Source organism: Lissotriton helveticus, chromosome 6, assembly GCF_964261635.1.
Source record: "Lissotriton helveticus chromosome 6, aLisHel1.1, whole genome shotgun sequence".
NCBI lineage: Eukaryota > Metazoa > Chordata > Amphibia > Caudata > Salamandridae > Lissotriton > Lissotriton helveticus.
The window spans coordinates 2077304267-2077322149 of record NC_136067.1 but is presented as its reverse complement, the minus strand read 5'-3'; the positions used below and the strand labels follow the sequence as shown (position 1 = coordinate 2077322149).

Below are 17883 nucleotides of genomic sequence, written 5' to 3'. Positions count from 1 at the left end.
TAGGATGTATAGGGACATTGGAATGATTCATGTTTTAATGATAAAAGGTGACGAGTGCAGGTTGTAGGTTGTGCGGTGTCAATGTTAACAAGATGTGTATCCACTGTATGCATTCTATCTGATCAAATATTACCTTTATGCACAATGTATGTATTATGGGTTTGTCTTCTTTTTCTACAGCTGATATGAAAGAGGAGTCAATGAAATTGAAAAATGGAAGCTCAAATACAGAATTTCTACTCACTGGCCTATCTCAGGACCCAACTGTAAGGATTATTCTCTTTGTGTTATTTTTTATGATATACGTCTTGACTCTTGTTGGAAATATAAGCATTATCACAGCCTGCATCAGTGACCTTCGGCTTCACATTCCTATGTACTTCTTCCTGGGAAACCTATCCTTTGTGGACATTGGTTATGCATCTGTGGTTATTCCTAACATGTTGGCCCAACTTCTAGTTAGAAGTAGAATCAGCTTCAATGGCTGTGCTGCTCAGATGTACACTGGGTTGTTCTTCGGGATTATAGAATCTGTGCTCCTTGCAGTCATGGCATATGATCGTTATGTAGCCATCACATTTCCTTTGCACTATACAGTCATCATGCGCTTATCTATTTGTGTGACATTAGTATCCTGCTGCTGGTTATGTGGCAGTGTGATGGCATTCTCAGGCACCTTTGTTACACTACGGTTGCCACTATGTGGGTATGAAATTAATCATTTTATGTGTGAGTCCCCTGCTCTTATGAAGATGGCATGTGGGGACATCTACGTCACAGAGATGATAATCTTCTCTTTTGGAATCTTTATACTTTTGATACCAAGCCTCTTCACTGCAATCTCCTACATCCGAATCATTATCACAGTTGTGAGAATCCGCTCCTCCGCAGCCAGATTAAAAGTCTTCTCCACGTGTACCCCTCATCTGATCGTTGTCACCATATTCTACACAACCGCCATCTACATGTACATGAAGCCAGTGTCTAAAAACTCTGATGAAAGGGATAAAATGATCTCTGTACTTTATACTGTGACCCCACCAATGCTCAACCCCATTATCTACAGTCTACGAAATAAGGTTGTGAAGATGGCTCTGAAGAATGTTTTCTTAAGGGCACATTTTGAATAAAGATCTTACTTTTGTCCAGTAGCCATTCAGAAGATGAGTATTTGAAATCAAGAAGTAGCAATGTGAAAAAAAAACTTCAGATAAATTATTTAGTCATATATTGAATGCAAGCCAAGGTTACATTATAAGTTGGTCACAAATAAATCACTGATTACCATAGAGAATACAGGGTCAAGGAAACAAAGGTGGAACATAAATCCAAATTACAACCCTCTCGCATCATTATTGCCTGTACATAATGGATTACTGTAGGATGTAATTGAACATAATATCAGGGCTGGAGAACCTGGATCCATACTGAATGTTAATTATTGAAAGTTCTATGTGATTGATAATGAAAAATGAAGGTCTTTCAGCACATCATTAAGAAGGATAACTTGTTGTATGACATGGATTCAAAGCAGATAGGGCCACAAGTGAGTAGACTACTATTATCAATAATGAATTTATGCAATCAATGTATGCCCATTCTATTTACAACCCATCACCTGAAAGGCAGAACTGAGAACAACAACATACATAGCAACACGCAGTATGTTCTATCCATGGACGTTGTATGCTGAACCCGGAACACCACATAAGAAGGCAAGATTGGAAGCTGTCTATGTGTGCAAGGCTTACTCAACAGAGCGGCTGGTACTATTTGGAATCTTGGCTGGCGATCCCTTTAGAGTTAAGTGTGAGCTGGGGCATTGCTATACTGACAGCACAGTGTATTTTTTCAGGCAATGGTGTATTGTAATATGTCATTAATTCTGCTTTAGAACTAACTTTAATATTGTGTGTTTATTTACATGTGTTTGTTTTTAATGCCTTCCCCTCAGTTACCCCTCACTAGCAGGCAGGACAGAGGACTGAAATGTCGTGTGATGTTACATCTGCTACCTGTGTTGACTTGTGAAGAATTTTGTGATGAAACAACACTGCTGTACTAAACTTTAGGTGGCCAAGCTTGGGATGAATGTCTAGTTCGAGCTCAACCTTGTCTCATTAGCACTGGTGGCATAAAATATAGGAAAGTCAAGCGCTATGTTTTACTCTTCAACTGCTGTGCCGAAAGGGAATAATAATACTGAATGTATGACAACTCTGCGCATGCAATGTAAAATATTACTTTACTCCTCTGGTTGTAGGAGTAAAGAATACTTTGCAGAAAGTAGGGTTCTGGTCTGGATAACTAATGTAATGTTGCCATTGAGAGGTTGAACTTCTAGCTCTTTTCTGTTTCTAAAGTTAGGGGAAATTGACAGGAAATAATTTGCTGCCTTTCCTTATGCTTAGCTTTGTACATTTTACAAGTCACACATTTTGACATTTTAAACGTGTATTGTGTTAGAATGAATTACCATGTGATATATGTATTTATTGAACATATTGTACAAAATAGGACTTACAATGATCCCACAGAAAGCAAGAGGGAGATATTCGTCTAGTAGCATCTGCATAATGTGTAACCAGGAAACCATGTTCCATTCCCAGCTTCCCCACTTCACCAAATTGTGTGATCTTGTGCAAATCACTTCTCTTCACTATGCCTCATTTAAATTGTCAAATGAGTTATCATCTTGAAGGAAATTAGGGCCTAATTTTGATTCACAAATAGTGGCTGCAAATTCATCACCTACGTTTGTGCGAATGGAAAGGAATTTTGTCAACCAACATGTACTAATAGTTCAGTTCACAAAATTCCAAATTGTAGGGGGCTGCAACTGAACTGAACTACTAAATCAATATTCATGAGTTAGGTCACAAATGGTAACTCATTATGATTGGATGCCATTGCAGCAATAGTGGCCTGCGGGATCAGCAAACCACCAAGCCTGTGATCGTATTTCAATAGTCTATTTTTCCAAAAGAAAACAAGTGTGCATTTAGCCCCTTCGCTGCTAGGCTTTTCCCCTCCTGTGCTAAGCCTTTGTTTTTTGCGATTTGAAGTAGTGCGCGCTTAGGCCCCTGTAACTTTTTGACCACATAAGGTATCCACGCCAAATTTGCGTCCTTTTCTTCCAACATCATGTGGATTCTAAAGGTGCCCAGGGTTTGTGGATTCTCCTGGAGGTGTCACAGAAATTAACCAAAATTAGTGAAATGTTTTTTTTCTTCAGAAAAATGGGAAAAACGGGCTGCAAATGAAAGCCTCTGGGGTTTTCCCTGCAAATGTTATCAAAAAAGGGTTTGTGGGGCTGAAATCTCCATTTTCTCAGCTTTTAGGGAATGACAGTCTTTTGTCAGAGAACCAACATTTTTCACACAGTTTTGGCATTTTTCTGGGACATAGCCTATTTTTGCTATTTTTAGAGCTTTCCACCTCCTTCCAGTTAATGGTGGAAATGAGTTTGAAAACAATAATGGATCCTGGAAACCTATACATTTTCGACACGTAGACAAAATTCTGAATTCAGAAAGGGGTCATTTGTCTAAATCCATGAAGGTTTCTTCATAGAAACTAACAGTTAAATATTGGAGTAATTGAAAATTTGTTGAAAAAAACAGCCTTTTGTCTCAACGTTTTCACCTATAACTTTTTGTAATTTTGACAGCTCTTGGAAAGCAATATACCGCTACATTCGTTAGATGTTCCTGGTTGTGGGGATATATAGGACTTGTACTTTTACCATGAACCCGACGAACCCAGAACCAAAAACTGAGCAGCAACTTGCAATGGTATTTTTTTATTTACTGGGTATAGAGCACTTTTTCTTGGAAAATGTATACATGGAAAAATCTGTATGAAAGACACCTATGTATTTCTGAATTGGGTACAAATGATAGAGTTTAGAAACAGTATATAATTGCACATTTTCAAAATTGGGAAGGGAGAAATGCATGAAAACTCAATTGGTAATAACAGTTGATTTACAAATCTGAATTACCCTAAGTCTTCCGATAAAAACGGTACCTCACTTGTGTGGGTCGGCCTTGTGCCTGTGACAGGAAATGGCACAAAATGCAACGTGGTCACACCGCACTTTTGCAGTTACAAATTGACCCTTTTATGGCAAAGTACCTAGCTGTAGTTTTTGCACCCTAGCCCCTCCGGCACCTAAGGAAACCTAGCAAACCTATACATTTTTGCAAACTAGATACCCAGGGTAATTTAGGATGGGGTGACTCGACTGCCTACCACCAGGTTCTGTTACCCAGAATCCCTTTCAAAGCTAAGAAATTGACAACAAAAACGCATTTTCCTCACATTTCTGTGGTGGAAAGTTCTGGAATCTGCGTGGATCAACAAATTTCCACACACCCAGCGTTCCCCCGGGTCTTCCAAAAAAAATGCTACCTCACTTGCCTGGGTCTGCCTAGTTCCTGCGACAGGAAACAGCGCAAAACGCAACATGGACGCACCTCAATTTCGCAGTGAAATCGTGCCCTTTTTGGGCAAAGAGACTACCTTTTGTTCTTGAACCCTAGCTCTGCCCGCACCTAGAGAAACCTAGCAAACCTATACATTTTTTAAAACTAGACACCCAGGGGAATTTGGTATGGGGTGACTCGACTGCCTACCACCAGGTTCTGTTACCCAGAATCCCTTGCAAATCTAGGAAATTGACCAAAAAAAACGCATTTTCCTCACATTTTTGTGGTGGAAAGTTCTGGAATCTGTGTGGAACAACAAATTTCCACCCACCCAGCGTTTCCCTGGGTCTTCTGAAAAAAATGGTACCTCACTTGCCTGGGTCTGCCTAGTGCCTGCGACAGGAAACAGCGCAAAACGCAACGAGGTCGCACCTCAATTTCGCAGTGAAATTGTGCCCTTTTTGGGGAAAGAGACTACCTTTTGTTTTTTAACCCTAGCTCCGCCGGCACCTAGGGAAACCTAGCAAACCTATACATTTTTGCAAACTAGACACCCAGGGAAATCCATGATGGGGTGACTCGACTGCCTACCACCAGGTTCTGTTACCCAGAATCCATTGCAAATCTAAGAAATTGACAACATAAAATGCATTTTCCTCACATTTCTGTGGTGGAAAGTTCTGGAATCTGCGTGGATCAACAAATTTCCACCCATCCAGCGTTCCCCCAGGTCTCCCGAAAAAAAAGATTACCTCACTTGCCTGGGTCTGCCTAGTGCCTGCGACAGGAAACAGCGCAAAACGCAACGTGGTCGCACCTCAATTTCGCAGTGAAATCGTGCCCTTTTTGGACAAAGAGACTACCTTTTGTTTTTGAACCCTAGCTCTGCCGGCACCTACGGAAACCTAGCAAACCTATACATTTTTGAAAACTAGACACCCAGGGCAATTCAGGATGGGGTGACTCGACTGCCTACCACCAGGTTCTGTTACCCATAATCCTTTGCAAACCTAGGAAATTGACAAAAAAAATAATTGTCCTCACATTTCTGTGGTGGAAAGTTCTGGAATCTGCGTGGATCAACACATTTCCACCCACCCAGCGTTTCCCAAGGTCTCCCGATAAAAATGGTACCTCACTTGCGTGGGTAGGCATAGTGGCTGCAACAGGAAAAGGTCCAAATTGAACGGTGGAGAATTTAAAATACCCTATAGCAAAACTACCTTGATTTTTGGGGGGGCACCTGAGTTTTTGCCCCGGGGCTCGGCGGCCATCTTTGGGAACTACAAATCCTAAACAGTTCGAAATACTAGACACCCGGGGGAGTCCAGGGAGGTATGGCATGCGTGGGTCCCCAATGTTTTCCTACCCAGAATTCCCTGCAAACCTTAAAATTAGGTAAAAAAATCACTTTTCCAAACTTTTTTGCGTGAGATCTCCATGCCGGCAAAAATGTCCTACCACCCAGCGTTCCCCTTGTTCTCCCGAGTAAAATGATACCTCACTTGTGTGGGTGCCCCAAAGCAGGCTAAAAAGGAATTTTTAAAAATGGTAGTATGACAATGGTGACAATGTCAAAACAACTAGCTTTTGCAAGAGGGGTTACCTGGGTTTTTGGCCCCGTGCTAGACAGCCATCTAGGGAAACCTACCAAACCCACACATTTCTGAAAAGTAGACACCCGGGGGCTTACAAGGAGGTATAGCTTGCGTGGATCCTCCAACGTTCCTTTACCCAGAATCCCTTGCAAATCTCGATTATAGCTGAAAAAAATCAGATTTTTCACGCATTTTTGTGTGGGAAAGCGTGGCATCACTGGGCTCACACAAATTTCCTCCCACCCAGCGTTCCCCAAGGTCTCCCGATAAAAATGGTACCTTACTTGTGTGGGTAGGCATAGTGGCTGCAACAGGAAAAGGTCCAAATCGTACGGTGGAGAATTTAAAATACCCTATAGCAAAACTACCTTGATTTTTGGGGGGGGGACCTGAGTTTTTGGACCGGGGCTCGGTGGCCATCTTTGGAAACTACCAAACCCAAACAGTTCTGAAAATTAGACACCCGGGGGAGTCCAGGGAGGTTTGGCATGCGTGGGTCCCCCAATGTTTTCCTACCCAGAATTCCTTGCAAACCTTAAAATTAGGTAAACAAATCACCTTTCCCAACTTTTTTGCGTGGGATCTCCATGCCGGCAAAAATGTCCTACCACCCAGCGTTCCCCTTGCTCTCCCGAGTAAAAAGATACCTCACTTGTGTGGGTGCCCCAAAGCAGAACAGGCTAAATATGAATTTAGGTTTGACAAATTAAGCACCCCACCTTAGTCACAGGACTTTGGCCGACCCACACAAGTGAGGTATCATTTTACTCGGGAGATCAAGGGGAATGCTGGGTGGTAGGACATTTGCGCCGGCAGGGAGAACCCACGCAAAAATGTATGGAAAAGTGTTTTTTTTAACCTAAATTTAATGTTTGCAGGGATTTCTGGGTAGGAAAACATTGGGGGACCCACGCATGCCATACCTCCCTGGACTCCCCCGGGTGTCTAGTTTTCAGAACTGTTTGGGTTTGGTAGTTTCCAAAGATGCCTGTCAAGCCCTGGGCCGAAAACTCATGGGAACCCCCTTGCAAAACCAAATTGTTTTGAATGAATTAAGTTTTCAATTTGAGAGCGTGCGATTCTTGGGACAATATTGCATGGAAATTGTGATAGTACACAATTTCAAGTTTGCAGGAGATTGTGGATAAAAAACAACAATAGAATTCACCAGAAAGACATGACCATATACTCCCACGGTTTAACAATAATATCTATTTAGTAAGTTATTTATAGCTATAATGTACACCTTAACAGAGTTACTCAAAAGTCAAACATTCAAGCACGGCTATCTATTCCTCAAAGACACACACATACAAGTTGGATTTGGCATGAGGGCGAGTGATGGTTCAGTACATAAAATTTTATTAACAAGATATTTAAAAAAAATGAAATGCTCTGTCAATAAATAAATGCATAAAAACCGAACCAGTGACTCGCAACTCGTGAGCTGTAAAGCCACAACAAGGCACCAACGGTTTTACAGGCCATTCATGCACCTTTCATACATGATACAAACCAGACCATTGACACCATTCGGAAGGAAAAGCAACACATTACAACAATCACAATAAGGGACAAGGTACACCCTACTTCAGAAAGAGAAAAAAGACAAATATTACTGCACAGCCATCTAATCCGCAAGCACACACACATACTGGTTGGATTTGGCACGAGGGTGAGTGATGATTCAGTACATACAATTGTATTCGCAAGTAATTTCACAAACATGAAATACACTGCGTATAATTGAAAGTATGATAAACTGAACCACTGACTCACAGCTCGTGAGCTGTAGAGCCACGTCAAGACACCAACCTCTTTACAGGCCATTCATACACCTTTCGTACGTGTGACACATACAAAACATTCATACCGCCAGCCGCGGACCCATCACATTTCAACACTCACACCAGCAGACAACGCCATTCAAGGGCCCATCACTTTCACACGCCCACATTTCTGACACTGCAACTACACAAAATGATGGACTGCGTGGAGTGTCACTCAACTAGCAGTGTGTGTAGTGACCAACAGAAAGTAACTACTCACACACCGCCAGCCGAGCGCCAGTCCACCCACACCACCATCCAAGCACCAGACCATGCACACCGCCAGCCAAACACCACTCAGCGCGCACCGACAGCCAAGTACCACTCCACACACACCACCAGCCAAGCACCACTCCCCGCACACCGCAAGCCAAGCGGCACTCCACACACACCGCCAGCCAAGCACCACTCCGTGCACAGACAGCCAAGAACCACTCCACGCACACCATCCAGCCAAGCGCCACTCCACACACACCGCCAGCCAAGCGCCACTCCACGCACACCACCATCCAAGCACCAGACCATGCACACCGCCAGCCAAATACCACTCAGCGCACACCGACAGCCAAGTACCCCTCCACACACACCATCAGCCAAGCATCACTCCACGCACAACGCAAGCCAAGCGCCACTCCACACACACCGCCAGCCAAACACCACTCCGTGCACAGACAGCCAAGTACCACTCCACGCAAACCACCAGCCAAGCGCCACTCCACACACACACCCAGCCAAGTGCCACTCCAAAAACACAACAACAGCCAAGCACCACTCCGTGCACAGACAGCCAAGTACCACTCCACGCACACCATCCAGCCAAGCGCCACTCCACACACACTGCCAGCCAAGCACCACTCCGTGCACAGACAGCCAAGTATCACTCCACGCACACCATCCAGCCAAGCACCACTCCACACACACCGCCAGCCAAGCACCACTCCGTGCACAGACAGCCAAGTACCACTCCACGCACACCATCCAGCCAAGCACCACTCCACACACACCGCCAGCCAAGCACCACTCCGTGCACAGACAGCCAAGTATCACTCCACGCACACCACCAGCCAAGCGCCACTCCACACACACCACCAGCCAAGCGCCACTCCACAAACACAACACCAGCCAAGCACCACTCCATGCACAGACAGCCAAGTATCACTCCATGCACACCACCAGCCAAGCGCCACTCCACACACACCACCAGCCAAGCGCCACTCCACGCACACCACCAGCCAAGGACAAATCCAAACACAACACCAGGCAAGCGCAAGAGCACGCACACCGCCAACCAAAGACCAGACCACCCACACTGCCAGCCAAGCACCAGTCCACAGACACCGCCAGACAAGCACCAGTCCACAGACACCGGCAGCCAAGCGCCAAACCATGCACACCGTCAGACAATGGACACTACACGCAAACCAACATCATACTTTAGTTTTTTTTTTAAATAAAAGAGAAACAAATTGCAAATTGATACAAATCTACTAACTCAACAACTAAATCTAAAAAGACTACACAAATGCCAACTTTGAAACTGAACAATAAGTTTTAAAGAATAAAGACCAACCAGTTCACTTTACCACTCATGGATGCTCTCAACAATTCTTTTGCGTGTGGTACATTCTAAAACAAGCAGGTACACACAGCCCGGGGTTTGAAGGGCAGTCGGGGCAGTACATACGAACCTCCTTCCGCAAACCTCTTCGCCAACAGACTCTACATCTCCGACTGGGAAAGTCTTTTGAGGTTGTAGGAGGAATTTGATCTGCAAAGTGGCGATCTTTCAATCTGGCAACATCCTCCACCACTCCAACTCTAGGAACACTTGCCTGTTCCACTAAAACAAGGCTGCCTATTACAGACTCCTGAAACTTTACAAAAGTCATCTTTGACTGGGGACAAGATTTCTGGAACACAACAAAAGCATTAAAGGTCGCCAAGTGGAAAATATGGATAGCCAACTTCTTGTACTAAATGTAAGCCTTATGAAGAGCAGCATACGGTTCCAACCTCTGATCTACTCTGTCAACACCACCCATGTACTTATTGTAGTGCGTAATGCACACAGCGTCGGCGCTTCTGCAACCTGACCCCAAACAGTCACTGGTTCAGTGCTTTCATCATGTATTGTAGTCAACATGTAGACATCTCTCCTGTCTGAAAACTTCACAGCTAGAAGCTCCTCACAGCGCAATGCACTGCACTGTCCCCGAGCAAGCTTTCGACAAACAAGTTCTTTTGGGAAACCTTCACGGTTTGAGCGGATTGTGCCACAAGCAACAGTGTCCACTTTGGTCAATTCCCTGAACAACCGCACACCAGTGTAGAAGTTATTGACATACAAATGATGGCCTTTGTTAAAAAATCCACGACCAAGTTCCCACACAATTTTCTCAGTCACTCCAAAAGTCGACGGACAACCAGGGGGGTTAATCCTGGATTCCTTACCAGTGTACACCCTGAAATTAGAGACATATCCAGTCTCACTGTCACACAGCATATAAAGCTTAATTCCATAGCGTGCCCTCTTACTAGGAATGTATTGCCGAAATACCAAGCGGCCCTTGAACAACAGCAAAGACTCATCCACTGCAATTTCTTTCCCAGGATAAAAGATCTCAGGAAATCGATCAACAAAATGGTCAATGACAGGCCGAATCTTGAAAAGACGGTCTCAATCAGGATGATCTCGTGGCAAAGCAAGACTATTGTCAACAAAATGCATCATCCGAAGCAGAAGCAAATACCTATCACGACTCATGACTGCCGGAAATATAGCTGTTGCCATAAAGGGACTAGTAGGCCAATATGAAGCCATTGATGGTTTCCTAAGCAAGCCCGTCAAAAAAGTTAAACCCAAAAACTTTTTCATCTCCTCCAAATTTGTGGGTGTCCACCGGGTAGCTCTAGCGTGGGGCTTAAGGCTGGCACTGTTCACCCTCAAAAAATATTTCAGCATACAAACTAGTCTGCTCTACAATCTCTGCCAAAAACACATCATCCATAAACAACTAGAAAAAATCAATAGGCAAAAAGTTTTCAGTGTTCACCCTCCACCCTGGAACACCAGTAAATGCAGGCAATGCCGGCTGCACCATGCCTGGTGCAACCCAGAGGTCAGAACTTTCAACGTCAAGTCTTGCAGCCGCAGGCTGCCGCCCAGCTGCCTCTTGTCTCACTACACCAACTGTAAGTCAAGCAGCCCCAGGCTGCAGCCCAGATGTCTCTTGCCGCACTATTGGCACAGCAACGTCCTCTGCAACCACAGGCACTTCATCCACACTAAAAGTAGCTTCATCAGCACTCAGTGTGTATTTATCATCCGATGAAGCCATGTGTAGAGAAAACTCACTACCTGAATCTTCACCTCCCACCTCTGGCTCAGAATCAGAGTCAGTCTCTGGACCATGGTCAGAGGAAGAATCAAAAAGCATTCCAACAACTTGCTGAGCAGTAATCCGGCGGCTAGCCATTATCCTTACAAATAAAGGAGTCTGCACAAACAACTCAACAACCCCAACACTGTGCAAAGTAAGATACAAAATTTAAGCCTTTATCACAAATATCTATATTTAGAAAAAATATACAATTCACTTACAAGAGACAACTACACTCACCAGCACCTACTCTGCAAAGACACAGTAAATAGGCAACGATATCCCACTAGAAAAAGAAAAAAAAACTTACATCTAAAGAAGGACACATCAAAAACAAAGGCAAAACATGCTTTACAATCACAAAAATCAGAAACCAAACATACTCGTATTACTACACACTTTGCAAAATAAACAATTACATTACAATTGAACAAAAAAGAGGTCTCTTACCAAACACATGCAACTACAGAAACAACAGAACCACCAGTAACGGAACTGCACACTGCAACAATCTAAAGAGAAAAAAAAAAACAATACATATTAGAAGAAACAAAAACAACACACATTACAACAGGCTATGTCACAGGGTATGTCACAAATGGAGTGTCTGTCCCCAAGGGGGGCAGAATATAAATCATTATAAACGTGGGCCACCGGGAAGCAACTCCACGGAGGGCAGAGAGGCCAAATAAAGACATGGCAGAACATACTTTTGAAAATAAATGGGCCCAAGGAAGCAACCCTTGGCCAAGGGGTCGCTCCCTATAAAAAAAAAAAATAACCTGGAGTCTAGTGGGCTTTTCTATCGCCCCCCCCCCCCCCCGGGTCCAGACACGGTAAAAAAACAAAACAGCCAATATGCCCCCGGGGGGGGGGCAGAACAGTCTACAATATTTATAATGCCCCCTGGAAGTGACCCTTGCCCAAGGGGTTGCTTCCTTTATAAATATAATAAAATCCCTCGTGTCTAGGGGGCTTTTCTGCCCCCCCTGGGTCCAGATGCAGCCCAAAAAGCGGCTGATCTGCCCCAGGGGGGCAGAAAAGTTTAAAAACAATTATGGGCCACTAGAAAGTGACCCTTCTCCAAGGGGTCGCTTCCTTTATAATTATAATCAAATCCCTGGTGTCTAGTGGGCTTTTCGCCCCCCCTGGGTGCAGATGCGGCCCAAAAAATGGCCGATCTGCCACAAGGGGGGCAGAAAAGTCTGCAAATATTTTTGCACCCAACAGGAAGCGACCCTTGCCCAAGAAGTCGCTTCCGATTTCGAAAAGAAAAGTAATCCCTGGCTCTAGTGGGCTTTTCTGCCCCCCTGGGTGCAGATCGGCCCAAAAAACGGCTGATCTGCCCCAGGGGGGGCAGAAAAGTCTGAAATATGCCAGCCAAAGGAAGCGACCCTTGCCCAAGGGGTCGCTTCCTACACACAATTTGCCCAAAACAAACAATCCCTGGTGTCTAGTGGGGCATTCCTGGTGCACCATCGCGACGCTGTGAGCGATCGTGCACCAGGAATGCCCTGCATTGGGACATCACGGGAGAGGAAACACAGTTTCCTCCCCCCCCGATGCCTCAAGGCACCGATAAACGCCCCACACCGGAGCAGCAAACACTAACCTGTCTCCTGGATGCGCTGGAATGAAATGGATTCCAGCGCGTCCAGCGCTTCCTGATGACGTCGGCGCGCGCTGTGCACGCTGACGTCACCAGGAAGCGTGGGGGGGGCCAGGGGCTGGCAGCGGAAAGTCTTCCGCTGCCACCCCTTCTAAAAAGACCAAGATCAATGCCCCAGGGGGGGAGCGCCAGCGCTCCTCCCCAGGGCTGTACTGACGACGGAACGGTTCCGTCATCAGCACAGCCCAACCGATGCTGATGACGAAACCGCTCCGTCATCAGCATCGAAGGGGTTAAGAAAAGACATTGACTTTGTAATAAAATCTTAACAACCTTTTAGGACATTTTTTGTGATCAAGTTACCACCCCATCTCACGAGTCTTTAACTTTTCAATGCATTGAGACTGGATTTTAGTAGTAAAACTTGATACATTTCATTACAAATTGATTCTATAAACATACCCCTGACAAATATACATTTTCAATGGATTTCTAAATCCATTTTTAGATCATGCAACCTCTTACCGAAATGCAGCATGAGTTTATTATATAACAAGATGCCATTTTGCAGTCTCAAATGCAATCATTTTGAGAATCGCAGACATTGCAAGCAGAAATGGCTTTGTACATCAGTTCAGTATGTGTGCTAAACACATCACTTATGTATAGAAATAATGTTGCTCCACATACACAAATAATATTAGCCATACATTCAGTGCTGCTGCCAAAGACGCATCTCTAAGGGTGTGAAAAAGTTCATTTTTAAAAACTATTGTTTTTAATAGATGCCCATGCTGGCTTCAATGCAGTGACATATCTAATGCTTGAAAGTACCTAAAGCATTCAAGAAATAACATTTAAACTGCAAATCCTTTGATAGCTCGCCTCATGTTTTAGCTCTTAAAGCTAAGACAGACCTGTGGCTGACTGTCGTTCAGCTCTGTTTATGAAATCACTGGCTTGTTGACTTTCTTCCAAACCCTGTCAATAGGTACACACCCAAGAATGAGACAGGATTAAATGCCAGCCATGCCTGCAGCATCTAGCTGCTGAGCTAAGATCTTAAACATTGAAAATGAGAGGGAAACACAGACAGCTGCATTCATGAGATGAGCTCAAGTGAATTAATCTTGAGTTACCAGAATAATGGTCTAAAACCATACTGTAATGTATCTGAACGATCTACGTTATCATTAGAGGCCTCATGTATGGATTGTTGGTGAAGGTCAACGTAGCAAGTTACCCTGCTGCACTGCCATATGTTAAAGTGAAAGATCAGGAATGCACAGTATTTATCAAAAAAGGTGTATTCCTACACGTTCCCCCTGTCCTGGCATCATTTTGGCAGCCTAGCGACACTGTAGGAACCCTTGTGGATTGTTTTTGTGCAGTTAGGGGAATCTTCCTTCCCAAAAATAATTCTGGCGGCCTCTTTCCTCTTTCCATGTGTGCTGCAGAATGCAACACACATGGAAAGAGTAAACATTAAGGCCTGGGAGGAGTTTTCAGTGTTCAGATACGTGGAACTCCGCGAGTCCTTACATGGAGTTCAGCGAGCAGCGGAGTGTGTTATATTGCGCTGCTTGGGCTGATTTTTAGCGCTGGGAGTTTGTCCCATTCTGTAAAATCAACACAAACGGCAATATGCATCAAGCCAGAGGGCACTGCTTTGTTCTGCTGCTCGAGTAGATATTATCAAAAGCGGCTGGCTCCTCAACACAAGCTGCAGATTTATCAACTAGAAGGTTCAGCATGCAATTTTTCACTCTGCATGAGAGAGAAAAATCCACTCAGCATCACAGAGTTTTTTAGGACTCAGCATTGAGTGGACAAAAATCCACCAACCCAAACCGCGGAGCGGAATTCTTGACCCACCCAGCCCTCCACAAAGCCTCTTCTGATATTCTACTTAGCACCCCTAAGGAACTATCTTCCAAGCCATTGACAAATGTACCTCCCTACAGAAAGACAAATACAAACAACAGCTCAAACTATAAGCAAAGCCTTTGTCAGCTACAAACGTCTTGAAGCAGTGAGCACTGACCCTTGGGCCAGAGGAGAAGGCCCTCCAGCTGTGTCCTTTCCAGGCAGTAGATGGACTGCCCTGATTAAGGTCACTATGAAGAATAATTCCATAAGAGAACCTTCCCAGGAAGCAGGATAAACTGTAGGCCTTCTGAACTGAAGCACACCTAGCAGCAGATTTACATCTGCATCACAAAAGAACAGAGGATGCACCATTATCTCCACCTCACCTTGGACACTTGACCTATAGTCCGATAGTAATGACATATGAGAGAGAGCATCTGGGTACATGAAATAGTGGAGGACAGGGACTTTGGCCTGAAGAAAGTTGGAGAAAGTTGCAGAGTCTGAGGTCCCAATGACATTGTGACAGTCTGAGTTCAAGTATAACTCTAGGCCGCCCCCTTTATTCAAATAACAGAATGGGCCTCATTATGATGGTGGGCCCCTCGGTCCAACTGCCAGATTATAAAAACAGTGGTCAGACACATAGCGGTGAGGAGGAAGACCATCGCCTCCACCAGGATCAGTGATCGCGACGGGGCAGCATCCAGATTTCTACTCCCAAATGGTGGAAGTGCCGAGGCAGGCTTCGGTGCTCCTCTTCCTGGGCCGCAGCACAAGCCGCGGTGAAAAGCAGCACTTTGCAGCCACCAGCCCAGAGGTCACATCATAAGGTTGTAGTCCAACCATGTCTGCTTCTTGGGACCGTCGAGTTAGGGGAAGGGAATCCAGCTTCCCGCCAATCGTAATCAGGCCCTATTTATTTTTATTCGGTTAGGACTGGCTGGAATTAAGTTGACACGTTTGGTACCATCATGATTTGACTTGAAGTTCTGTTGATTCTTTGGTGCGTTTTTCATCCGAAGTGGTTGCTAATCAGTCCTGTTGGTGGCCCTGGACCTGTGGATGCCCCCACCAATGGTAAGACCTGACCCTAAACACCCATTATTGAAACACAGTAGCTATACATTTTGATTCTGCACATTGGAGTTTCTACTTGTCTCCTGGATTGCATCCAATAGCCCATTTTGCAAGAACCACATCTGTTATCCCTTTAATCAATCAGGATTTATAAAGCGCGGCTTGTCACCTGATAGGCTATCCAGGTGCTTGCAGATCCCAGAAGCTTATTCGAACAGCCAGGTCTTGAAGGCCATTCAAAATTTTGGACTTGAGTTGATGGTCGAGGGGTGCATGGGGAGGCACTGCCACAGCTTTGCTGCGATGTGGGAAAAGGAGCGTCATTCACTTCTGGTTAGGTAGGATTGGCCTTCATCCGTTACTATATGTAGCTAAAGATCATTTATGAGCTTTTGGCACAGGGCAGTGCAGCAAGCCACTTTCATGCGCTGCCGTGCAACAAAAGGAAAGGGAGGAATGCACACTATTTATGATACAAGACATATTCCTGTCCCCAAATTTAAATATTGTAGACTTGGCGGGCAATCAATCTCAGTGAGAGCAGCGAAATCCTGGAATACTTTACCTCTCCATTTAAAAACTGCCCCGACTCTTGGTTCTTTTAAGAAGGGTCTTAAAACCCATCTTTTTAATATTATAGTTTAAACCTTCTTATCCTCCGTACTCCTTGGTATTTACGCCCCCCTAGTCCGCTCTGCCTTCAACGCGTCAGGATACTATTTTTTTAGTAATAGAGCGCGATATAAAAGCCTTTAATAATAATAATAATAATAATAATAACTTTCTCACTGTGCTTTGGCTGCCGTGGACCAACGCAGGCACCCATACCCCATGATGCAAGGGTGAATGCGTTTGAGGCAGGATTATTTGTGTGCATGAAGGCGCACCTTCCTGCACGAAAACAATCCATGGAAGTGTTTTCCTCCTTCTATGTGAGCGCAGAATGCAGCACACATAGAAAGAGGAAAAAATTAGGAGAAGTAAAGATCTTCCCCCTTGTTACACTTGCTCTGGGGAGGCATAGTTCATTCATGCCCAAGTTTATAGGTCCTTGTTAATCTGGGAATGCGTCAAAATACATGGGCATTGTGTGATAACACCCTCGACAATATAACCCATGGAATGCTTTTTACGCAGAGTAAGGCAACGCAGTGACTTGCGCTATTTTGTCTTAGTTCATATCTACAAGGCCGTGCAAAGTCACGCAAAGTGTCTCTGCGTGACCTCGTAGATGTGCTTAAGAGGCTTGCACTGTCAATAAAAGTGACTCTCGGGCAGCGCAAGCCCCTGCTAAATGAAGCCCTCATTTTTTAAGCTTAAAAGCCTGAAATTACCTTAAAACATTACCAAGCTACAACTAAATTCTTCCTCTTAAAAAACACAGACAACCAAATTATTTTAGATGATGATGAATGCAGGAGTGATCCTTCTGCACCTCTCTGAAGAGCTCATCACAGTGCCTTACTTGAGAGCTTAGAAGATATAATATTTGAGTTGTTTAAATCCTTTTGGGCTAATCATTATCAGGCCCTGTCTTTCCAGCCTTATAGGACCCAGAATGTGGTGTTTCACAGGTGTATGGGAAATACAAAAAAGTTCTGGGTGGAGTGCTTACATTATTCATAGCCACAGGAAATTCCTTGGACAACAGCCCACTCCATCATTTGTTTGCCCACCTTGCCACCTCAGATAGGAATCGGTCATGTAAAAATCAGTCTTAATCTTGCTCCAATTGACTCATTCATGCCTGAAAGTTCCAGTCCACGATACCCCTGAATCAGAACTCAAGCAACCCCAGACCATTTTTGGCCGATTTGGGCCTCAACAAGATGCTGTAACCTGGTTCCAATTTCACAGTGATCACTGAATCCATATCTGGGTTTACCTGTCGTAATTGAGGGTGCCAGAAGGTGGAATACAAAAAATGGGTGAGTAGTCTTAAATATTATATTTATATGTTTTTATTAAAAACAAAATAACTATGGGCCTCATTTAGATCTTGGTGGACCTGGTCCTGCAGCCACTTTTTCAACACTTTCTCCGTCCATCTAGTAGGCGATCTGCCCGCTCTCTTTAGTTGCTTGTGGT

The 17883-nt window shown here is 44.5% G+C and overlaps 1 protein-coding gene across 1 annotated transcript; it reads left to right on the top strand.

Annotated features, from left to right (window-relative positions):
• The first annotated feature begins 200 nt into the window (after positions 1–200).
• On the top strand, positions 201–1130 carry LOC144763008 (olfactory receptor 2D3-like). Its single transcript, XM_078648320.1, has one exon. The coding sequence runs from the start codon at positions 201–203 to the stop codon at positions 1128–1130; it is 930 nt and encodes a 309-aa protein (XP_078504446.1).
• Positions 1131–17883: the final 16753 nt, after the last annotated feature.

Coding starts and splice junctions, on each gene's coding strand:
- LOC144763008 (XM_078648320.1), top strand. CDS start 201: ATGAAATTGAAAAATGGAAGCTCAAATACAGAATTTCTACTCACTGGC.